The 25,981-nt window shown below is 34.5% G+C and overlaps 3 protein-coding genes, 2 non-coding genes and 1 pseudogene across 5 annotated transcripts; 3 read left to right on the top strand and 3 right to left on the bottom strand.

Moving 5' to 3' along the window:
• Window positions 1–1,051: 1,051 nt before the first annotated feature.
• Window positions 1,052–3,888, bottom strand: LOC114195686 (keratin-associated protein (DUF1218)). Its single transcript, XM_028086231.2, has 4 exons — window positions 3,616–3,888; window positions 3,427–3,523; window positions 1,878–2,098; window positions 1,052–1,586 (listed from the first exon to the last, which is right to left on the bottom strand). The coding sequence occupies exons 2-4, from the start codon at window positions 3,514–3,516 to the stop codon at window positions 1,280–1,282; spliced, it is 618 nt and encodes a 205-aa protein (XP_027942032.1). The 5' UTR covers window positions 3,517–3,523; window positions 3,616–3,888; the 3' UTR covers window positions 1,052–1,279.
• Window positions 3,889–13,437: 9,549 nt separating this feature from the next.
• Window positions 13,438–14,156, bottom strand: LOC146884097 (uncharacterized; annotated as a pseudogene).
• A 1,334-nt stretch (window positions 14,157–15,490) lies between these two features.
• Window positions 15,491–18,134, bottom strand: LOC146884096 (uncharacterized). The gene has a single exon (XM_085665852.1). The coding sequence runs from the start codon at window positions 16,955–16,957 to the stop codon at window positions 15,491–15,493; it is 1,467 nt and encodes a 488-aa protein (XP_085521978.1). The 5' UTR covers window positions 16,958–18,134.
• A 2,915-nt stretch (window positions 18,135–21,049) lies between these two features.
• LOC114195662 (rRNA 2'-O-methyltransferase fibrillarin 2-like) lies at window positions 21,050–24,185 on the top strand. The gene is made up of 7 exons (XM_028086209.2): window positions 21,050–21,198; window positions 21,660–21,973; window positions 22,056–22,151; window positions 22,250–22,327; window positions 22,404–22,580; window positions 23,492–23,560; window positions 23,854–24,185. The coding sequence occupies exons 1-7, from the start codon at window positions 21,183–21,185 to the stop codon at window positions 24,031–24,033; spliced, it is 930 nt and encodes a 309-aa protein (XP_027942010.1). The 5' UTR covers window positions 21,050–21,182; the 3' UTR covers window positions 24,034–24,185.
• LOC114195736 (small nucleolar RNA snoR60) lies at window positions 22,865–22,935 on the top strand. The gene has a single exon (XR_003606569.2). It is a non-coding gene; the product is annotated as a small nucleolar RNA snoR60 (small nucleolar RNA).
• On the top strand, window positions 23,153–23,223 carry LOC114195735 (small nucleolar RNA snoR60). Its single transcript, XR_003606568.1, has one exon. It is a non-coding gene; the product is annotated as a small nucleolar RNA snoR60 (small nucleolar RNA).
• Window positions 24,186–25,981: the final 1,796 nt, after the last annotated feature.

The following is a 25,981-nucleotide window of genomic DNA, read 5'->3' as shown; positions in this document are numbered from 1 at the left end:
TTATTAAAATTTTGATTAAATAAGAAGTTTAAATTTAAACACATAATTGTCATATTATATCCTAGTTTCATAGTGGTATCCGGTAACACGATGAGGACAACTTTTTTTTTTTTTTTGTAGTAGTAGTTGGTCTTCAAAGACGAATAATCCTACGGGCAAGGCTTTCAGTGCATACGTTGGTATGTTCCACACTATTTATCTGCTTCAACATGGAAATCTCCTATGTAAAGGATTGCATTTAACTATGGGTCGAAACTATTAAATCATTATAATAGGGGATCGGATTTTCTGCAAAAGTCCACCTAATTTTAGTAAATGTTACTCAATTTTTAACTAATAATTTTTTTGACCTTTTCCTAAAAAAAAAATATCAATATCCGTTCTCCATAGATTGATCAAACAAATGATGTATGTCAATCATAATCGGTGGTGTCATGTGGTCAAAAGTTGAATATATTCTTGCAGAATTAGGATAAGACCCATAGTGCTTAATCTTTATTTATTATTATTAATTGTACTTTTTAAATTTTTTAGTAATACTAAATAATTTACAATTATTAATTGAACTTTTATTTCTTTTAACATAATTTAAAACAATTTAAAATATTAAATGATATAATGATTCTTCATATTGTTTTTAAACCGTTCATATGTATGGTTAAGAAACAAATTTAATAATTGTATTATTTACTATTGAATTTTTCTCAATTCTCGTGCTCGATACTCATGTATTGTTAGGATTGCATTGCATGTTATTAAATATGTATTAGCTTAAGAAAGATATATTTCTTTTTTTTCAAATAAGTTGTTGAAGATAACAGATAAATAAAAACTATCACATCATGATATTGCGAAAAGTATCCTACAGTATGTATTTACAAAGTTCTCTGCAGTATTATTATAGGACAACTTCAATACATTTCACAACAAATAAATGATACAATTGTTACATCACAGATAACCCCAGTTGGCTTAAAGACCATAAACATTTCAAAAGGAAACAAAAAGATCCATCTATAACAAGGTAGCTCTGATATAAAACTGTGGGAAATTCAAGGACTAAAAGAAGATAGATTTATAGAGAAGGAATCCAAATCCAAATTATAAACAACTATGTGTTTCTGCAGTAATGCTTAATCACTACAAACTTTTGCAGAGAACAAACATTTAAAGTATGTACATTTCAATATTTGATGTGAATGGTTCAGAATGATATATTAAAAGGAAACCACAGAAGTAACAGTGCAACAACATTTATTTCTACTCTTAGAAGTGCAGTTCAGGAACTCCCTTTCAATCCTGAATCAGCATCATAATAATTATCAGAGGAGGCTGTGCCATATTCACCCTTGTCAACACCATTGCCTTCTTCATCGAAGAAGTCCTCACGAGCATTTCCTGCTAACATAAGGGCAATCAACCACAAGAGAGATGAATCAAGGGACAGAAAGGCACCACCTCCAAGGAGACCAGTTTTGGCTGTAGGGCATTCATAGTTCACATCATGGTGTACATTGTGTGTCAGGTGAAGTTGTTCGGTGATTGTTGGCCATAACAGCAATGCTGCAGCTAATCCAGCAGTGAACCTATGTAGATACACCATTGCATACAAGAAAAGTCATTTATGAAAACATGAGAACAGAATCCACACATTGGTAGGCTCCAATATTTCCTGTGATGACTTGTTCATTCATAGAATGCATGGTATTCCCAATATCAAGTGCAGTGCAGCTAATGTCATTATGATCAACAAAACAATCTTTTGCTTATATTTTACAATGGTGGTTTACTACTCTTGGTTCATCCATTACCATTCTACATTCACAACATATTGAATCATGAGAATTGATAAGCAAAGATCAGGAAGCAGTACTTACAAAGAAATGTTGAAGAAAACTGTGAAAGTGGTGTGTTTAAACAGAACTCCTTGTGGAATTGACTTTCCTTTGTAAGGGTAAAACAAAGACAGATACCCCACCACTGTGGATGCAACAAGAAATGCTACAGAAAGATATCCCAACACAACAGTTCGATCGGCCGGGTACTTGCAGGTCACAGAGGCACCATTCAAACCAGTCACAGGTATTCCAGCAGGAGGCTGTAATGAAATAACAAAAATATCACTGGAATCAGTATCACTGGTCAATACAGAAGAAAATAGCAGCTGAATCAACAACAAGCTTCAGAAAGAAATCACATTGAACCTGCAAAGAACAATTACGCTTACACAAGGGACACAATAAGCTCATAGATGTGCATCATGTGTTATAAATCCATTTGATTATCTCTCTTATATGAAATGCACTTGAGAAGTCAAAACTATATAATGATTCTTAATAATGAAAAAGAATCTCCACAGTGTTGTGCTCAGTTCCAAAAATATGTTTAGCCCCTTTCTAAAACATGTGTTTCACAGATTTCAAATCTTGTCGATTTCTTTATCTAATAAATGTTTTGTAATGAGTGTATTATATTATTAACCTTAAACATCAATAGTTTTAGAACTAGGTGGTAAAATTTGCAAAGAAATTTAGGAGTTGTTTGGTTTTTAACCACATTTTCTATCTTTATTTCTCGTTTTTATTATCTGAAAATACTTTTCATTTTCAATTTGCTAAGATTTAGAGAACTTGCTTGATTTTTACTACTTTTTTTCATTTTCAACTTTTATCCGAAGCCATTGCCGACGGTTACGAGGTCAGCGATGCAAACCAATATGAACTGGTTAGACTCCATTGTTCATGATAATAACACATAATGAATTCAAATAAAAAATAAAAAACATCATTCATTTTCAAATTTTTACTTTTTCTACGAAAAGATTTTCTAATAAAATCACTCATAATTCTTAATCAAAGATATTTTCAGATTCATTTTCCACTTTCTTTGAAAAATAAAATAAAAAAATACTCAAAGTAAACTGACACAATTCCACATGATGCACTCGGGATGTTATTCCCCCATCAAAGTTGAAGTTTATCCAAGTAAACCATGTTGACCTTCAAAGCAAATCTATGCTTCCCAGGTTATTGGAATGAAACATAAATGCTAAGGGTGAAAATGCAATTCTGCTTGGAGATCAACACCAAATGCAACTAAACAACTAAATCTGAATTTTATCTTAATAATTTCTCTACATCAAATTGGAGAAGCTTTCTCAAATTCTGGCATGTAACTGTAATTGTGGATGAAAAAATAAGGTTTTGTAAGTGCCCCAACCCGCAATTAGGACCAGATCAATTTTCTGCAATATTAAGGTCCTGAAAGTCTCCAGAATCACACTTAGAAAAATAATACTTCAACCACTAAAACAATCATTTGACAAATTATATTATAATAATAGGAACCATGAAGTCATCTTTGTATGCTTCAATATATTCTCTATATATCATTCCCATTTAAGATTCAGAATGTTTGAATTGTTACCTTCTTGTTTTCAGCAATAACTCCCAAAACGAAGGACACCACGCCCAAAAAAGACACGATCAGAGACATCTGTTTCATGGTGGCAGCCATCGTGACCCTGCGAGGACCCAATTCAAAATAATTCAGAGAAACACAAAAAGATGAATCTATGAATAAACAATTGAAGAAAGGGTATTCAAAAGGTCGTGCCTTTTCGCAAATCTTCAACGAGTCGAACCTCGACGATTCCCTCTGGCCTTCCGGGTTTGGTTGCGAGAAAACGCGTATAAATGGGAAGATATAAACAGAGTCAAACTTTCAGTTACAAACAGAAGTCAACTAGCCTTGGAATATTATGGAATTTGGATCACAATTTTGGGCAAATTCATCTTCTCTTTCTTCCTTTCTCTTTCAATTCTATCAACAACAAGAATGGTAGCAACTTATTACAGCTGTTGTTGATTAGGAATCATGCATTGTTTTACTCTCTTTTTGTTTTCACCAAAACAAAAATAACTTAAATGTGGAAATTATTTAATTATTTAATACTGTGAATCCCTCCGTTTTAATTTGATCCTCTGGAAATTATTAATTATATATTCATACTACACATGGCATAACTATTGATTTTATGCTATGATAATAAGAAATAAAAATATAATTAAAAAAACAAGTACCTTCTGTATCTATACTATTTATACTATTATATTATATAAAAGATTCAATTTGTTTCTCGTTCTTATCTTTTAAGTATTTCTTTTAAATTAAAGTAATTATTTTGTTAATTTTATTTTTTAAGTGTTTGTTTTTCTAAATTGATATGTTTCATTTGATCATTTCTTTTTAGTTTAATATTTTTTAATAGTAAAACATTTGTCTATAATAAGTAGTAAAAAGTATTTATATTTAATTTTATAATTATAATTTATTTTAATTTTATAAGTTTAATTTATTTTGATTTTTAATAATAATAATAATAATAATAATTTTATTACTTTTCGAAATCACAGAAAAAAGTACACACACGGGTGTTCCATAATATTTTTTCAACATTTATTTATATCAGTTAAAGTAACTATTTTTTTCTCTACATATTTTTTGATGTCCTATAAAACGATATAACGATATAAGAGTATTGGTGGTTTTATTAAAATTATAACACTATAATATTTTAATATTAAAAGGTTAATTTATATAAAAGGTTTAATAACTAAATTTCATTCTTCTAAAACCACCATTATTCTACCATCAAACTCTTTAAACTCTCTTTGACTTCTCTTTACCTTATCTTATTCGTTCTTCATTTTTTTGACGATCAAGAGTTGCAGTTGTGATCTTTGTGATGAGTTATAGGCAAGCACTCAACTAAAGAGTCCAATAGAGTAAGTCAAGTTTTTGTCCTCTTTTTAAGCTTTGAGTCCTAGAGTTGCATGTGGCTATAGAGTCATGCATGGAACTCAAGGTTGTTCTTGATGACTCTAGTTGGTCTCTTGGCAAACGTACTAAAAGTCAACTACAATATAATGACTTTAAAGTAAGAGTGTCGATCTCATGAAGAATATATTCAATTAAAATAAATTATTATCTCAATTTGTGTATATACAAAGACATCCATTTGATTAGTCATTGATTATAGCACTAAATATGCAAAAAAGTAATACATTAAAAGCAGAAAGTTTAGAAAAGGTTCAGTAAGAAACTGGGATTGAATTTCATCTATCTCACTTGTCTGTAATTTGAATGAATATAAATATAAATATATAACATTTGAAAATACCAATGTTGATGCAACACCCAAAAAATATTTATATTGATTTCTCAATACAGAGTTCATAAGATTAATCCCCTAAATATTGATTCCTCTCATATTCAACAGATTTGTCCAGCATCATGCTCAAATGTTATAAGCAATTGATATATTGAAATCTATTCCTAACATCACAATACATCAAGTGTCATTGTTCAAATCAGATTTTTAGAAACACTTTCCAGACAGATCTAAAAATCACAATCAGGAATATATTGATCAGATAGAATCAAGCATTAAGAACAAAACAATAATACCAATATAGAGTAGAAACATAAATGTTATATATACCAATCGTGTCCTTATAAATTGTGATTAAAGACTATGTTGTTCACAAACTCTAAGGAGTTGGAGTTGTTGTCTGCTCATCAAGTTTTGGGCAAGTTGAAGGATAAAACAACATGTCATGTGATTTTGAAACATATGGAGGTTGGGCAGAAGAATGTGCAGGGTTAAATACAGGTGGTTGAAGAGTTTGTGGGTGTTTTTTTTTTAAATAAACACTTAGGTTGCCTCCACAAAAGGAAATATAGTTTCTTATTGACCTAGTGCTAGGGGCATGATCAGTACAAAATGGCTCTTGTAGAGTTGAACTGAAAAAGTAGATAAACAAGTTGTTAGAGAAGAAGTTCATCAGTCCTAGTCTATCACCATTGGGGCACCAATAGTGCTAGTAAAAATGAAGGATGACAATTATAGGTTGTGTGTGGATGGTAGACAACTGAACAAACTCATCATAAAAAACAAATATCCTTTGTCAAGGATAGATGACTTGATGCACCAACTGTGTGGGGTTGTGGTGTTGTCTAAGATAGACTTGAGGTTTGACTACCACCAAATTCTAGTGAAGTCTTAAGGTGTGCAGAAAACAACCTTTATATATAAGTATGTGTCCTATGAATGTGTGATGATGCTCTTTGGAGTGACGAATATTGTAACATCCTGACCGGATATTACGAATTTAAATAATAAAATATAGAATTATTACATCATCTTCATTTATTAAAACCTCATTTCCCACAAATTTAAAACTTTATTTCAATTAAAAGTATCTCAAATACATATAACTCATTTATAAAACAAAACCATGTTCATAAACAATGATTACAATCTACATAAAGCATAATAAAACAACTCTATAAAAATCTCCCAACTAGCCCATGCTTCGTCTTTATGCCTCACCAGATCCACCTGCAACATCCTCTGCTCACGTGTACCGCATACACGATTATTGCCAAACACAAGTAGATAGGGTGAGCTTAATAGAATAAACACACACACACACACACACACACACACACACATATATATATATATATATATATATATATAGAATATACATATATACATACAACATAACAAGGAATTCCATCCTTTGATTCAATAAATACATGGCCATCACCATGTTAACCGTGTTCTACGTCTTCTAGTGAGTACCTCAAGATGTCTTGCTGCCATACCTATCGGTCACAACCAATAAAGCCCGTGCGGGAAACCATGCTACGGATCACACACTGTAACGCCAGGTGGAGTCCCAATACGAATCTGGTTCATGACGTCCCAAGACTACCAAACTCGTAAGTTAATTACTGAGGAGGGTAATCTATCTGGACCCATCCATATTGGCCACAACCAGCACACTCACACCGGCAACACTCGCCAACCCGAGCCACAACTCAAGAGTTTCTCGTGTTCATCCGCCATCCCGAGCCACAACTCAAAAGATGTTATTTTGAACCATAACTCAAGGAATACCACGTGCTTAACCCCTATCCCGAGCCACAACTCAAGGGATACGTTTCGAGCCACAACTCAAGGTATACGTTCCGAGCCACAATTCAAAGAACACCAGCAAGCCGACCTTTAAGGTATCACAGAAGCCTTGTAGACCATGCACAACAAAGCAAGCGCAACACACATCTGTTGCAACACCATAGCATGACACAAATCACGAGGTGTCAGGCACATCATACTTCCAGGCCGCTTGGCGGAGGACACGTATCGCCAGGCACCACACGCCTCTGGTACCACTCTGCCTACAGGTTTCGCCTGGCGGAACACTGCTTGCCGCCAAGCGCCTCACGTTCCAATTCTCCTCTGTTTGGTAAATTTCGCCTGGCGGGTCTCATACTGCCGCCAGGCACCACACCAGTACTCGCGCAGTACTGGTTTTGTTTTAATTTTAGGTATTGTATTTCACTCCCTTACTCACATATTCACTTGACATGTCTAATTAACATATCTTATATTAGTAATAATGTCCACTACCTTACCACTATCATAATTACTACATCCATAATTTCTCAAACCAAGTTCATCTCATTAAAATCCTTAGCCACACATAAACTTAGATTAATTCCATGCATTATAATAGTGATGTACACCAACCTCACAATTAATTCATGACACTACTGGTACCAACTCAGTTCATAATATAATCAGACTTATTACGGCTTTGATCTATCCCATGGCTAACAATTTTAAGTGGATCCATTCAATCTGTTATATATATATATATATATATATATATATATATATATATATATATATATATATATATATATATATATATATATATATATATATTCCTACAAACTTTTACCTCTCACATCACGATCAAATTACAATGAATCCTTTGTATCATATCACCAGTAGCTCATTACTTCAATTTCTCGTGCACTAAACATCACCCCAACTTCTACTGCATTCACTGCATTATAATAATCCCCACTTCACGAATGAATGAGGTAATTCTTACTTCTAACTTGCATAAGACATCACCAAGGCTTTTACTCAATTATTATCTCTGACTCCACAATTAGCAATAACCTAATTTTCCCAAACTTCTCGCAGCTACTCAAAAGGGTTGTTTCTGCGATGGCGCCTGGCGGCAGGCCCCGTGCCGCCAGGCGGTGCATGCGCTTCTGGCAATTTTCTAGAATTCTTGCACCTGTGACCCCCTTTCTACCATTTTCTGATACTTTTCCTTGCCTATCTTTGTTGTTTCGTAATTAAGCATGGTAAATGAGACCCATATATTCCAACTTAACTATATCCAACACAGTTCCAATACCAATCTACAATATTCATTCTTGAATCACAAAACCGCCTAATATTCAACCCTAAAAAGGGTGTTCATAGCAATTTTATCGAATTGAACCTCTAACCATACGTAATTCGACAATGTAACACATCACATCATTAATAATTACATAGGACTTCCTTTTCCCCCGATCAAAATCACCCCAGAACGCACAAAACATCAAAATCGAGTCAATTTGACTCCCGTCGCCTAGTGAGTGTTCATCACCGCCAGGAAGTTCATCAAGAAACCCAGAAACTGGGTTACAGGTTTGTGTCGCCTGGCGGTACAGGGCTTCACCGCCAAGCAGTTCCTCAAAGGAAATTAGAAAACACTGAAACTGGGATGCATCGCCTGGCGGGTACGAGTAGCCCACCAGGCAGTTTTTGGGATTTTCTAGAAACACAAAAATTGATCAAGGCAGAGGGGAATCATACATATATTCAATACATACATCATGCATTTAATTAAAACATGTAAAATTAGCATAGTCCAGTTCCCCTAACCCGGTTTCCTTGCTTAATTTGAATGTGTGATGGTTCTTCTTGGCCCAAAAAAATAGCTTCCCTTAGTGCTCCCACAATTTAGCTCCAAACAGGCTTTCAATTCTCTTAGCACACTCTCAATTTCGCTCTCCTCTTACTATGTAACAATGACAACACTGCAAACCTTTCTTCTAACCTAAAATTGGCCTTTTAATGGTGCCCTAATGCTAGGTTAATGACCAAAAACGCAAATTTGGTTTAATGATGCTTGTAATTACCATTCAAGGACCATTATGGCTGTTTTTTCAGCCTCCCTTGGCTGCCCATTCAACTAGGGTTTTCTCTAACCTTTAACATTCATGCCAAATGTAAAATTGGCAAAAAGAAATCTTAATTTGGTTCTACCAAGGTTTAAACCCTTAACCATGTCAATGACAACTCAATGCACAACCACTCAACCAATTTATGTTTCATGATAATTCCTATAAGTATAGGATTAAATTATCATTCATCACAATCTAGCATATTATTAACATTAATAATAATAAATTAAATAACACACAATGGCATACATAGGACTCAAACCCAAGTCCTCTCACACAATTAAGTACTCTCAACCATTTGAGCTAGTACTTTTTCACATTATACATATCAGAATTTAATGTCATAAAGGCTCTCACTACCCGCATTTATTAATTAATTAATTATTTAATTAATTAATTTTCACGGGTCTTACAAATACTCTAACCTTATTTATGGACTACATGAACAAGGTTATACCTTTTTTGGATAACTTTGTCATAGTCTTTATAGATGACATTCTTATATACTCAAAAACTCAAAAGAAGCATGTTAAACATATCAAGACAACGCTTAACATTTTAAGCGAGAATCAGAGTTATGTCAAACTGTTAAAGTGCAATTTTGGATGAAGGAAGTATAATTATAAGGACATGTAATATCAACTCAAGAGATATCAATAGATCATGTCAAGGTGGAGTCAATGCTTCAGTAGGAGCATCCTAAGAATGTGTTTGAGATCATAAGTTTTGTGAGCTTAGTTGATTACTATAGAAGATTCACAGAAAGATTCTCTAAGATAGTAACAACTTTAACACAATTAACCTACAAAGATCAACCTTTTGTATGGACAAATAGGTGTGAGTAGAGTTTCCAAAAATTCAATGAAATGTTGACAAATGCTCTGGTTTTTTAAATTCCTGATACAAGTAAACCTTTTAAAGTTTATTGTCACGCTTCTCATTGGGATTGAATTGTGTGTTGATGCAAGAAAAAAGAGAGTAATGACATATGCTTCAAGGAAACTAAAGACTAGTGAGACGAATTATCTTATTCATGACTTGGAGTTGGTTATTGTTGCTACCCCATTGGGGGTATAACTTATATCTAACAAGTGCATAGGGTCAGTTGTAGAACAACAAGATCGTATCCATAGGGATTTGGTAACTAAAATAGTAATTTATAATCTAACTTGAGTTTGGCAATAAAACAAGAACGAATGGTTTGGTTTGGTATTGTTAAAATAGATTAAAACTAAGTTTGAGAGAGGTGATGATGATTAAGGTGTTGGGATTGAACTTGGCTTCTTAACTCCACTATATTGCTCTTAATTATCTATAAATTATGTTCTTTATTTTAGTGTTCCTGGAAGTACGCTTCACTTATAGATCTAACCTCATGTATGAGAGTTAGAACCTAAGGGTGTCAAATGCAGGATGTCCCCATCCAGGTAGAGGAACTCTTGCATTGAGAACAAGATTTTTTAAACCAACTAAAGTTGCATATCCATGTATGTTATATGTCAAGCATTATGATACTTGATTGGATCTAAACACTAGATCAGATGTCTTTGCATCTAGTTTTGATGAGGTATAATGATTGGCCAAGTCACCAAAGAGTTCAACACAAATCAAGTAACCAACATGTAAAAGAAGAACACAACAAATATATAATCAAGTGCAATACAAAGTTTAGAAGTTACATTCAATCTAAACAAGGAAGGATTTAGCTGCTCATGATGATGAATACAATAAGAACTTGGAGTAGCTTTCCTCCTTCCATAACTTTACAAAGAGATGTACAATAAGAACTAAAACTAATTAGGGAGTTTCTCTATTTAAAACTAACATACAAAATAAACGTATGAGTCCCAAGAACATGCCCTGTATTAATAGAAAATCAAGTGTTGTTATAGCTTCTATTATTGAAGATTAGCCATGGAGGTTTCCTTCATGAGTGAGTTTTCTTCCAAGCTTGGGCAACCACCTTCGTGTTCAACAATGGAGGTTTCCATACCATGGAGGTTTTCTCTTGATACTCAGCTTCAAATATGGAACTTGATGTTTCCTTGCAGTGAATGTTTCTTAAAATGTGGCTTAGTGCCAATATTGTTGCTCACTTGTAGGATTCAATTTTACTTTTCTGATTTAATCTTTTTTGCTTGAGCTGTAACTTTTGGGACTTAGCACTAAGTTCGTAATTTTCTTCATTTTACTTGTAAAAATAACACAATTATATTAAATTCCACTTTTTATGATTTCTCATCACCACTTTCTTTATTTATATGCAATTAGGACAATTCTAATGATTTTTACATTGATTTAATGCAATATAAGTGTCTAAATGATGTGTAATTTAACTAATACTAGATACGTATCAATTGCAATGGTGTTTACCTTGAAGACATGGAAGCATTATAAGTATGGTACACTATTCCAAGTGTTCAATGATAATAAAAGTTTAAAATACTCGTTTGATCAGAAGGACATAACTATGAGATAGAGGCGATGTATAGAGTTTTTAAAGGATTATGACTTTAAGCTGTTATACCACCCAGGAAAAGCAAATGTGGTTGCAGATGGTTTAAGCAAAAAAATAGTGCAAATGTTCTCAATCATGATCAAGGAGTTGGAGTTGGTGGAACAATTCAGGGACTTAAGCTTAAATATGGAGTTTGTGGTGATCAACATTAGTTCTAGTCGTTTAACTATATCTTGTGATTTTCTTAAGCGTGTCCAAAAAAGACAATTGTTGGATTCGAGTTTGAAGCGAACAATGACTTTAATAGGGGCCGAGCGAACGAGAGACTTTGTGATGGATTAGACAATGTTATGAGATTCAAAGGCATAATGTGTATACCTGATGATAGGGAGTTAAAGAGGTCACTAGTGCAAAAAAGACCTATTACATCGGTTATTTTGGGCTTATTACATCGGTCTAATGACCGATGTAGTAGTACCCGATGTAATAAGTGTTTCAGATATTACATCGGTCCAAGGACCCGATGTAATATCTACAACATACAACCTCGGTCACAGTAACCGTTGTAAGCCTTGAAAAAAAAGAAAACAGAGTCTGAATAGCTATTACATCGGTTATTGCAAAAACCGTTGTAATATGGGTCCTATTACATCGGTTAAGGTCACAACCGATGTAATATGTACGTGTTTTTTTTTTTTGAAAAGTTGGTCTGTTTTGGGAACTATCCAATAACCTGCAAAAGCGACAAAATATCCAGATTCCAGAAAATTCAAATTTTAGTTTCCTAAGATACAACCATTTACTAAAGCTTATCAAAACTATTAGGCTAAATGTGAAGGCCACAAAATACCTAAGATACAATCATTTACTAAAGCCTATCAAAACTTTAGGCTAAATGTTAAGGCCACAAAATACCTAAAATATCCAAAATAAAACATTTATAATGGCTATCAAAACTAATGTTTTAGCCTCAAAAAATAACTTGCCCATTCCTTGCGAATTTCTTCAACTTTATCTTTACCCAGTGGCTCGACTCCATCAAAAACCTAAAATATGGAATATATTAATTATGGTGTATCATAGGAAGCAAAGTTAAACATCAATAATTGAATTAACTCTTACATCGGCCCATGAATCAACAATGGTAGCACGAACTATAGTCCACATCCAATGCATAACGTAGTATCCACACTCAAAGCTTCCACGTTGCCTATTGCACTAATATATGAAATTTATGCAATTAATATATGAAGAACTAAGACATTTTAGTTGATAATATATAAATTCAATGCAAAGTACATACCTTAGGATAAATCCAATCAAGATGAGATGAAGATGTAGTGGATTTACCATCCAAGACACCACTTACATTAATAGCACTAAAATTAAAGGCATTAGTAATTTACAATATAATCATGATAAAACACATTACATTTGTAATGAACACATACCTTTGTATTAAAGTTTTCATTTCTTTGCTTGGCTTCTTGTGCAATGAACAAAACCATACGACAATACGGTCTATGGGGCAAATAATAATCAATTGCCAATAACATTTGGTAAATAAGAATTTTAGTTAGTGATATGAAATTAGTTAGATAATAACTAAAGTAAGAGTCCAACTTACCCTTTAATATAAGGTGCGATGTAAATTCTTTTCTTGGATTCATGAATCCATTGTTGAATATATCTTTGAGTGTGCATTGATCTATTCCCAGACTTTTGTATAATTTGAGGCTCAAGGAAACCATAAATATCATTATGCCCCGCATTGACAATTAATTCATTTAGATACCTACATTCATACAAATTCAGAAGGCTAAGGTTGATTTCACAAAAAACAAAAGATAAATGCAAAATCTAAATTTAGAGTGCACTCACATAATCCAAAGTTGAATGATTGCAATGTTCAACATCTGATTACCCTGTATTATTTCCCACAAATCTGACATGTTCACATACAAAGGTATATTGCCATTGTCAACGCCAAATATTGTTGCATCCCAAGGAATGGGAAAAGGTTCTTGATACAAATCAGAAGAAGCCACAATCAACCCCTGAATTGGATTACCATTGTGGTGAGATAGGGGCCTGGGCTCGAGCTCAGGCTCATCCTCGGGCTTAGGCTCATCCTCGGGCTCAAAATCGGGCTCAAGACTTGCATGAGATACAATTGGGGACTTTTGTCTAATCCTAGGGTCCTGTAAAACATACTAACAAACTTAAATATGAGGTGTGTTAAAAGTTATGTACCAATGTAGAAACACATACCTTTTTTGTTGAAATTGACTTGATTAATTCTTTTGGCCATGAGATAAATGTTCCAATTGCGTCTCCTACTACTTGCACCTCTCATGTGGGCACTGGTACTGGAGCAGTGGCATCTCTAATGTCTTCAACCACCACTCTAACCAAATCATCTAGCATTGGCACAGTGTGCATGGTGGACCCACCTGGATAGACTCTCCCAATGGCCACAAAATGAGGGACACCTTCAACAAACAACTTACAACGATAGGAGATATCAGTCTCTATGTCCTCATCTTCATTTGGATTCATCACATTATGGTTGGTGGACATGGACTCCCATCGTTGCTCCCACTCACACCTTAAATCTTCAGTAACTTGTCTCCTTATTTGCTGAGAAAATTGCTTCATCATCTCTTGAGTCTTAGTTGTCGCAAAAGTGTTGGGTCAAGGACATGATCCAAAATATTGTCTCACACCCACACCAAAACCAGTAGTACGCACACGACCAAGGTGTTCTTCAATGCCAATAGCAGTGGTCAATATGTCACGACGATCCTGAGAGACAAAATTACCTTGTGAACTTTGTTGTACAAGTTCATCCTGTAAAAAAGAATACATTGTCACTTATAATACAAATTACAATAAATAATTGCTACATCATCATTGTAACTTACAATTCTTTTAACAATCATCATTGATTTCTCAAATGTTATTTGTCCTCATGCTTTTGTACGAGCCATCTTCCATTTCTCATGTCGGCTAGGAGGAGATGGAGGAGAAGGAACTTCTTCAGCAACAACTATGTCCATTTGTTTCTTTAACTTCTCTTCCATCATTCTCTTTTCTAATAAGTCATATCCTCCTCGAGAAAGTATGTGAGGAGTAACATTTTTTTTTTTGGATAGCTTGAGCTTTCTTTCTCTTTTCCTGTTAAATAGACAATATTCATAGATAGTGGATGGCACTATGACTTTATCAAAGTGTAACATCAACAAAAAATATACCTGCCAAGAAGAATCCAATCGAGTCCGAACAAACAATTGCCATGTTTCCTCATCTATGCCATACATTTCACAAGGGCTTTTGTCTTTATATTTTCCAAAGACGTAAAAGCTAGTCAAATTAGTCTTGAATTGTCTCCATTTTGAGGCTACTGATGACATTATATTACTCCTTATGGAATTAGAAGTTTCAAACTCAAAGTTTGACTACAAAATAAGAGATTGGTCATAAGTAATTAATATTCAAAATCATAATTAATGAGTTAATATATATATATATATATATATATATATATATATATATATATAAGTTGAACAAGTAACTTACACAAATATCCTGCCAAATCATGTTTTATCTGCTTCTGTCACATGATCCCAGCTACGTTCTAAAATGGACACCTTTGATCGAGCTAAGACACCCAAATAACTAACAAAATCATTTCGATTGGGTCCTTTAGCTCTTCCTGTGCGAGGGTCTATTTCAACATGAACTTTACCCTTAGTCAATCGTTTAAGAGCTAGATGTTTCATACGTGTAGCTTCTCGACTCTTCTTGGATGACTCAGCCATGTCAACTGCAAAATGGAACTATTAATTTTAAACATTGTATTAAAAAAAATTGTTAACTATAAAAAATACAACAAACTTTAATATATAAACCTCAAAACCTAACCTATTTCTATTGTGGAAGAGTTAGAATGTTCTCCCATATTCCTTCATTATGATCATTACGTGTAGCATGAACTTCATCATTATCAACTTCATCATTCGTTGGAGGTATTCGCCTTAACAATGAAGGAGTATCTATGAGATTCAGTGTTGACTCATCATGATCATGACCATCATGCTTAACTTTTCCTTGAAGAACAATTGACCATCTCTTATTTGAAGGATCATTAACGTAAAAAACTTGTTTTGCTTGGTATGCCATAATAAAAGGATCTTCCTTATAAGAAACCTTCTTAAGATCAACTAGAGTAAATCCCAACTCATCAACATGTACTCTTGTATTGATGTCAACCCATTTGCACTTAAATACAGGTACTCTAAATTTGATATAATCCACTTCCCAGATTTCTTCAATGACACCATAGTAACTTATAGAAGCCATAATAGGATTATTGTCTTTTGAACTAGAAAAGTGCATTGATTTTGCTTCAAGGGTCACACCACTATTTTGCATAGTACTTTTGTCATCTTCCACCTTTGTATAAAAAGACAACATATTAATGTCATATCCGGTCCATGTTATAACATCAAAGTTCGGTCCTCTAGCTAACCATTTTAAATGCTCAACATCACAATCTTCTTGACTAATTTTTTCTTTAAACCATTTCATAAAAGTCTTTTTATGTTCAATCAACAACCACTTTTCATTTGCCCGAGGATTTGTTGACTTCAACAAGCTTTTATGTGAGTCAATGTAAGGGATAACATCATCAATATTATTCAATATATAGAAATGTGCCTGGAGGACTTCATGTTGATCTTTTCGAACAACCTTTACACCCTGTGTGCCTTTACCTTCATTTCTTCCTTCATGTCTTGACTTAGGAATGCCAATGACTTCGACATCTGACAAATATTCTGTACAAAACTCAATTGCTTCCTCGGCAATATATCTCTCAATAATAGATGCTTCTGGTCGATAAGGATTCTTCACATACCCTTTCAATATCTTCATATATCGCTCAACTGGGTACATCCATCTTAAAAACACAGGGCCACATATTTTAATCTCCCTTACTAGATGGACTATTAAGTGGACTATGATGTCAAAAAATGAAGGAGGAAAATACATTTCTAGTTGACATAAGATAATGACAGCTTCATTTTCCAAATCATTTAATGTGTTTGGCTCAATTACTTTCTGACAAATACTATTAAAAAATATGCAAAGACGAGTGATGACTTGTCTTACATTCTTAGGTAAGATGCCACGAATAGCCACTGGGAGAAGCTGTTGCATGAGAACATGGCAATCATGAGATTTCAAGGCAACAAGTTTCAAATCTTTCATTGAGACAAGACTCTTAATATTTGAAGAGTATCCTTGTGGTACTTTCATTTTGCGGAGGCATGCACAAAAACTTCTCGACTTTTGACAAAGTATGACATGCTGGAGGCAAATAAGTCCTTTTACCATAAGCTTGTGGTTGTAACTCCAAGCGAAGACCCATCTCAACTAGATCTTTATGAGAATTTACATCATCCTTTGTTTTCCCTTTAATGTTAAGCAATGTCCCAATTATACTATCACAAACATTCTTTTCCACATGCATTACATCAATACAATGCCTGACATCTAATTTGGCCCAATATGGAAGTTGAAAGAATATTGAGTTTTTCTTCCATATGTTTTTCATGATAGGTTTCTTGAGTATTTTTCCAAATGTGACATTGACTTGACACACTCGCTCATAAACTTCTTCTCCAGTTAAAGGTGGATGTGCAATTTTATCCTCTTGGCATCCATTGAAAGCCTTTTTCAACCTACGATATGAGTGATTACGTCTTAGAAATTTTCGATGACCAATGTAACATGTCTTCCTGCCATGTTTTAGTTGATGATAACTTGTGTTTTCTTCACATATCGGACAAGCATAATGTCCCTTCACACTATAACCGCTTAAGTTTCCATATGCCGGAAAGTCATTAATTGTGCAAAATAACAAAGCTCGCAGATTGAAATTGTCATTTCCATGTGCATCAAACACCTTCACTCCTTCATCCCATAACAATCTCAAATCTTCTATCAATGGAGATAGGTAAACATCAATATCATTTTCTGGTTGCTTTGGTCCTGATATCATCATTGATAACATCATGTATTTTCTCTTCATAGACAACCAATAAGGTAAGTTGTAAATGATCAACAAAACAGGCCACGAACTATGCTTACTACTTAAATTACCGTAAGGATTCATCCCATCTGTTGCAAGACCAAGCCTCAAATTTCTTGGATCACTCCCAAACTGTGGATAAAGAGTATCAATTTTCTTCCATTGAGGTGAGTCAGCTGCATGTCGTAACAATCCATCACTCTTTCTTCCATTTGCATGCCAAACAAGGTTTTTTGCATCATTAACATTGGCAAATAAACGTTTAAATCGTGGTATGATTGGAAGATACCATAACACTTTTGCAGGAGGACCCTTCTTCATGTTATCTTCATCCATGTCATCATCCTTCACTTTGAATCGTGATACCCCGCATCTTGGACACTTAGTCAATGTTTCAAACTCCTTTCTATATAATATACAATCATTTGGACAAGCATGTATTTTCTGGTACTCCATACCCATCGGACATAGTATCTTCTTTGCCTCATAGTGCCGGGTCGGCAACATATTCCCCTATAGGAGCATTTCATGCAATAATTCAAGCAATTCAGTGAAACTTCTATCGGTCCACCCATTTCTTGCCTTGATGTTAAATAATTTTAGTATTGTTGACAAACGCGTGAATCTTGTACAACCGGGATATAAAGATTTTTCTGAATCATCTTTCAATGAATCATACACTTGTGTGCTTTTAAAATTGTCTTCTTCAATATCATCAATCATATCCTCCATGCGATCTTCATGATATACATTCGACTCTTGAGATTGAGGTATGCTTGAGAGGTTTACAACTTCACCATGCCAGGTCCACGTTCTATAACTCTTTAAGAAACCGTCACAAAGGAGATGTTCTCGTATCAACTCAATTGATTGTCGTCTCACATTCAAACAATTAACACAAGGGCAATAATATTTTCCATTCACGAGTGTTGCATTTCATTGAGCAAATTGAAGAAACTCTTCAACACCATTCTCATACACATCAGTGATTCGACTAGCATGCACCCAACTCCGATCCATTCTACACAACATAAAAAGCTCGTTTATACTTGCATTCAATATTTTCCAACTGTCCAAATGAACAGTTGAAGTTTATAAGAATGATTTTCTTGATGATTGAAAACATCTTTAAATCATTTGATTCTTTAAATCATTGATTGAAACCACTAAAACTAATTTCTAAAAACATTGTCGAGGGTCGGACACCTTCGAACTCAACCAACACGTTCAATAATAATCGTAAACATACAACAACAAATACATATTAATTAAGTATTCAATTCAAATTTAAATTTAATTTTAATTCTAATAAATATAAGAAATTAAAATTATATCAAATTTTAAAAAACTAACCATTAGAAGCTGAAAATTTTTGCGTACTGTGTTTGAACCTTCAGACCAACAATGCAACAGTTAGAGGATCCCTAAATAACCCAATAGAGGGCAGCAACAACAAACGAGATGAGGGGACCAGCGACGGCAGCAACGGGAAGCGGTGGCAGCAGGAGGAAGTGGTGGCAGTAGGGGGAAGCGGTGGCAGCAGCGGCACCAACAATAAACGGGAACCACCAACGTCGGAGAACCCTCGACAACGCGGCAGTGCAGTGGAAGGAAAAGCGGCGGTGCGGTGGAAGGAAGGCAGTGCGATGGCAAGCGACGGGAGGAAGGGACGCTCTCACCAAGCCACCACGCTAATGCTCCCCCGCGCAACTGCTAGGGCTTTGGGAGGCCACTACCGGCGGACGAAGCTCGCAAGAGGTGGCCCAACAACGGCGTGGCAGTTCGAACGGAGCGGAGAAAGGTGAACGGCGAACGGCTGCGCGGAGGAGCAAAGAATGGCGAACGACTGCGCAGAGGTGCGGCTGCGCGGAGAACGGCGAGTAGTTGCGGTGGCCGTGCGGAAGAGCGCAGTGGACGACGGTGGAGTGGGTTGGAACGCAGTGCGAAGAAGAAAACGCTGAGAAGAGAGAAAGAAGAAAGAAGCGCGAAGAAAAATTGAGAAAATGAGGGGAAACCCCAGCTGGAAAAAAGGGTTGTACTACATCGGTTTTCTAGAGCAACCGATGTAGTATTTGAGTTCTATGCAGAATAGGTAGCTTTTTTCTCTTTTTTTTTTGAAAAATGGGTATTCCATCGATTTTAAGAGGCAACCGATGTAATACAGTTCGCAGAAATTTCAAAAATGCCACCGCGCACTCTGCTACATCGGTTTTCGTGTAAATGTTGTAATATCTTGTTGTAATATGATATTTCTGCACTAGTGGTTTGGTGTTATATGAAGGCCATAAAAGTAATACTAGCATGCATTTTAGCATGACTAAGATGTACCAAGATCTTAATGAGTCATTTTGGTGGTCTGAGATGAAAAGGGACGTGATTCAATATGTTGTGGTGCATCTAACTTATCATCCAAGCGATGTTGAGCGTCATCTCCTCTGTAGGTTTGGGGAGTAATAAGACTCTAGGGAACTAAGCGCCAAACCTTGCCACTAAGTGCCAACTTTTGTGAGGCAAATGATGTTGATTGCCAAATTGGGTTGTTTTGTGTGTTTTGCCTGTTTGACTATTTTTGGACGTTCTGTGACTGATATGAGACATAATTTATGGTTTCATTATTATAAATTGAATTGAATATACTATGATGAACATGTATGACATTGTTAAAGGAATTTTAAGGAGAAATTATGTGTGGTGATTATTTTAATGTATGCATTGACATATGGATTCAATATGGAGGTATCATGTACTCTAATAATTATTCACAATTTAGTAGAGTATAATAGGTTATGTGTTAAGAGTTGTAGGAGATCGTAGTCACTGACTTATTTAGTCCTATGCGCGAAGGGGATTTACCTTATTTAGTCCTCTGCATAGTTTGGTTTGGGAATTACCACAGGTACACACCGCTAGTGGATCTGATGTTAAATGTATGTATCCAGATAATTGTCTAACTTGTGTTTTATTTGTCTCTTTTGCAAGGACCACTTAACTTAATGAACATAGAAGAGCACATGTAATGATACTCCTCTAGTGGAAAGCAATGAAACTATGAATTAGTGCTTAGATTTTTTGTAATTTTATAAGAATTTTAGTTATTTTGAAAAATTCCTAAATATGGTCCTCTATTTTGAAAAATTCTTAAATATTTAAAAGTACATATTAGAAATATTAAAATAACAATTTATCTAGATCATTTATCAACACTATCATTAAATATTAGTAATTTGTGTCACGGTGATATTTGAGAATATGAACTAAAAAAATTATAAAATCAAATCATATAAAATATATATTTTCAGACTAAAAATGAAAGATCACATAGAAGAAGATTGGGTTTATGTGCGGAACGTATAGAAAATGGGCCGGATCATTTGGGTGTGATTGTGACCCGTTAGGGTTAAAGTGGTGCTCTCCTATTTGTGCTCTATAAATTCAAAACCCTATTTCTTAAACCCTAATTATCAACCTTCACCTATTCCATTTCCACCTGTTGCGTCTTGTCGCCGTTTGCAACCTCTGCTGTGGAAGATGGCTCCTCCCAGAGGTGATAATACACCTTTTATGCATCTGTTACAAACAATATGGGGTTTTTTCTTCTGGGCATTCAAACGTTGTAGTTTATACACTTGACATTGGAACTTTGATGATTTTTTCGGTGTTTGATAATTTTTCATTTGTTGATAGAGAAAATATGGTTGTTGTTCATTTATTTTACATTTGAACTTTATTTCACGGTCTACCTGAATGATATATTTTCTCCCCTGCTTTCTACCTCTTCAATGAATGTTTTCTGCTTGCGATAATTTTTCTGTTGTTGGTAAGAAAATTATAATTATTGTTTAGGCACTTGACATTAGAATTTTATGAAATGTTCTTTGGTGACAGATTAATTTTCATCCACTCCTCTGCATGCTTTTGACTTTGTTTGTAGTTTTTAGGGATTTCTTTTGTTGATAGAAGAATGTAGTAGTAGTAACAGCTTTCTTTTTGTTTGAATCTGTGCAGGTCGTGGTGGTGGTGGTGGAGGTTTCAGGGGTGGTAGGGGAGACAGAGGTAGAGGAAGGGGCGGTGGTGGAAGAGGAGGAGACAGGGGTACACCCTTTAAAGCCAGAGGTGGCGGGAGAGGAGGAGGCAGAGGAGGTGGCCGTGGAGGAGGTAGAGGTGGTGGCCGTGGTGGAATGAAGGGAGGGAGTAAGGTCGTTGTTCAACCACATAGACACGAGGGTATTTTTATTGCCAAGGGTAAAGAAGACGCCCTTGTCACTAAGAATCTGGTTCCTGGTGAAGCTGTTTATAATGAGAAAAGGATTACTGTTCAGGTTAATTTTCTTTCTCAATCTGCCGCACCCTGTCTTTTTTGAACTAGTAGATGACGTTTACAACGTAATTTTGATTTTGCAGAACGAAGATGGTTCCAAAGAAGAATACAGAATTTGGAATCCTTTCCGCTCGAAGTTGGCTGCTGCCATCCTTGGTGGAGTTGATAACATATGGATTGTAAGATTTTTACTAGTTACCTTTGCTCTGATTTGATTATTTTGCTTCTGTTCACTATCCTAACAATTTTCTTATATTTTGTCTTTTACCCTGTAAAGAAACCTGGTGCCAGAGTCCTTTACTTAGGAGCTGCTTCTGGCACAACTGTTTCTCATGTTTCTGACATTGTTGGCCCCGTAAGTATATTCTGAATTGGACAATGTTAGATTTGTGGCAAAAAATATAAAGTTTGATTCTATTCTTTGTATACAGACAGGAGTCGTGTATGCAGTTGAATTTTCCCATAGAAGTGGACGTGATTTGGTCAATATGGCAAAGAAGCGTACTAATGTTATACCCATTATTGAAGATGCTAGACATCCCGCTAAGTACAGGATGTTAGTTGGTATGGTTGATGTCATATTTTCTGATGTTGCCCAGCCTGATCAGGTGTGGATTAAAAATATCAATCAAACCTCTTGATAGTGGCTTCAGCTTCACCTTACTAGTTTTGCATAACTGTGATTTACTTCAATCCTTATGACATGTGATTATTGTTTGTTTCTCTCAAAATTTACTTTTCTGTTTGGTTTGCAAACACTTGTATTGAGTTTATATATTTTTCTTGTTTCTACACCTTTACATTTGTTAAAAGTTATATTAAATTTTTATCTTCCTATTTTTTTTGCTGTATTAAAATTTTATTTGAATAGTCTTTCCAATAGGAACTATCAGTGCATATGACAAGTTACCTGGATTCCCCTTCAAGACATCGTTGTTGATGCAGATACCGGTTTCTGATGCACATTAATTTTAGTGTTTTAATATTCTTGTATGAAGAATTTTGTTTTTCATAATTACTGTCTCATGGGTTTTAATTTTATTATGCTTGTTTGTGTACCAGTTTTTAATCATTAGGTACTGATTTTTGTTTTGTTTTATTTTTTATTTTAGTTTTAATTTTTGTGAGTTTGATGTTGTGTATTACTCAATTGTCATGTCATTTGTCCATAAGAATTAATGTGCACATGACGAGTTACTCGGATTCCCCTTCAAGACATCATGAATGATGCATACCCGAGTTTCTGATGCACTTTAGTTTGTCTTTTAAATATGCTTTATTTCTTTTTTAATCAACAACTTTCGACTGTTATTTTGTTGTATTATTTTTTATATTTTAAAATTTTGATGAATGTGTTACAGCGTGTCCATTTTTTAGTTTACTCTTCTGTTTTGTGCATTGATTTTAATTTCTGGATTCTTTACATTTTTAACCATTGCTAGAAATGGAAGATTAAAGTTCACTTTATATTACGAGACTTTTATCAGCCTTGTTATGGATTTTCTTTTTACCATTGTAGGCAAGGATTTTGGGACTCAATGCTTCGTATTATCTCAAATCTGGAGGTCATTTTGTTATTTCAATCAAGGTATGGTTCTTTGACTATATTGTGTTGCCTGGTCTATGTAGAACCTGTCGAAAAGGGTGATTCTGGTTCCCACTTAATGATGCTGTTTCTTTAACTTGGGTCTTTCATATGACATAACACAAGTAACTTGAGGATGCGTAAAGGGGCTCATCCTGTAATTAGAATACTGGAACGAGATAAATTTTCATGATTAGGTTTAATCAATGTTCTTGGGACAATTTTTTATCGGTGGTAGTTAAATGACTGTTGAATGTTATTTTCTGTGTCTAAAGTCATCTTCATTTGTATGTTAGGCTAACTGCATAGACTCAACAGTTCCTGCGGAGGCAGTGTTTGAAAGCGAAGTGAACAAGTTGAAGGCTGATCAATTCAAGCCATTCGAGCAAGTGACCCTTGAACCATTCGAGAGGGACCATGCTTGTGTTGTTGGTGGATACAGAATGCCTAAGAAGAAAAAGGACACAGCAGCGTAGATTGCTTAGTCATTAGCCACTAGGCGTGTACCAATCTCATTTCATGAGACTTTTTTGTTAATTGTCTTACAAATCTGTCTTCAAACACCTCTATTTTGACCAAAACTTTGTACTTTTAGTAGTTAATTAGTATTCAAGTTCTCTGCCGTCAATATTTAGTGTGCTATAGTATAATCGCATAACGTGTTCAACTATTTACTTGTGAAGGGAATGAGTGTGAAATCATCGAAAACCAATGCGGAATCTTGGTCATGAAGGAGTGCTAAAAGTTTGTGATTATAATGTCACTCAAGCGGAATCACTTTTGATAATAATGTTGCCAGAACTCCTCATAATGTGGGCTTTATGCTTCCTAGAATTCTAATGTGCTGGGATGCTTGTGGTGTGTGCTTTGTTGTGAGTGTAGTTGCTGAGTTGTTATATATATATTTTAATTAATAAAATTAAGTTACTTTTGAATTTATTTAGTCAAAGAAAAACTACTTTACCGTTGAAAATATTGTTTCAAAATAAAATGCTTTCGAGATTATATAATATACATATGATTTCGGATTTGAAATTATATTTTAGATTGTATAGTTCAAAATGTGTTGTAGAACAATATTTATTTCGGATTGGAAAATCCAAAATATAGTTGGATTTGGAAATGCATTTTAGTTTGTACTGTTTTGACATTTTAGAAATTATATTAAAATATACCAATTTCGTCTCCACTATCCTTGACCCCAAATCGGAAAAAAAATGCTTCTTCAAATGCTTCTCACACGCTATGGAGGCAATGTAAAGTGCAGGCGTGAAGGAGATGTGCAGTGCGGTATGAATATGAGGTTGTAAAGATGTAGTGATTTTATGGTTTTAAATAATTTTTTAATAAAGGGTATCTCGGTCATTTCGCTAAGACTAAATGGGTGCAGGAAGAAATGCCCATAATAGTTTGCATTAGAACTTGTTAACTATGAATTCTGTGGCAGTTTCAACTTGGGCAAAGTCAATCAACTGTATAATTTAGGCTATTGTTTCATGCACCTTCACAATTACTAACTGTACTCACATCATAATACTCACTTTTTACTATTGCACTTCATCACCCTAGTCACTTCCATTATCATTGTTTCTGCAGAGGAGGTAGAGAGGGAGAACTTTTTTTCTGTTTCATGTTTCGGAAAGTTTTTTTGCGTTGGAAGTTGTTATATACATTCTATAGTTCATTTTCGAAATGTTATTTCAAAAAGCTTGTTTCAAAATGTATTTCATGCATTTCAGAAATTTCATTATGAAAAAAACTTATTTTGAAAATTTGAAAGAAAAAAAACATTGTGAGGGAACATGAAGCATATAATTTATAGGTAAAGAATAATGCAATTCTCTTATTTAAATGGTTATTATTGCACGTATGAACTGTAATTTGTTTGAAATCGATCTACAACTAAAATGGTGGATAATGAAAACAACCATCTCTTATTTCTTTAGTGAAAACTTTATTTTTCCAAGCCTAACTTTTAGCTTCTGAAATTAAAGTAGAACATTGGTCAAATAAGTTAGAATTGTCATTTTAATAAAGTTTACGTAATCAAAATAAAGTAAGGTCGTTTATTGAATGGACCAACTATAAGATGTTGAAAAATCATTAAATGAAGAAACTACTTACTCTTCAAGCTACACTCATAATTGAAAGCAAAGAAATTAACATAAGTACATTGTTTCACATATATTAGAATAGTACACCCTATACCTAAAACTTGATCTTGCAAGCTACATATATTAGGATTTGAAAAGCAACTAAAAAAATTGATGTGCACTAAATGCACCCTTATAATATATGATACCCTCATTCTTATAATATACTCAAAAAATCCAAATCATGATTCCAACTATAGATGTTGCTACCCACACCTCTCACTTCATAAAGACATTGCTTTACACACTTAGACCAACAATTTTTCATTTT

Source organism: Vigna unguiculata, chromosome 8 (assembly GCF_037176805.1).
Source record: "Vigna unguiculata cultivar grain cowpea cultivar isolate G323 ecotype 2 chromosome 8, ASM3717680v1, whole genome shotgun sequence".
NCBI classification, from domain to species: domain Eukaryota; kingdom Viridiplantae; phylum Streptophyta; class Magnoliopsida; order Fabales; family Fabaceae; genus Vigna; species Vigna unguiculata.
This window is presented reverse-complemented; position numbering and strand designations above follow the sequence as displayed.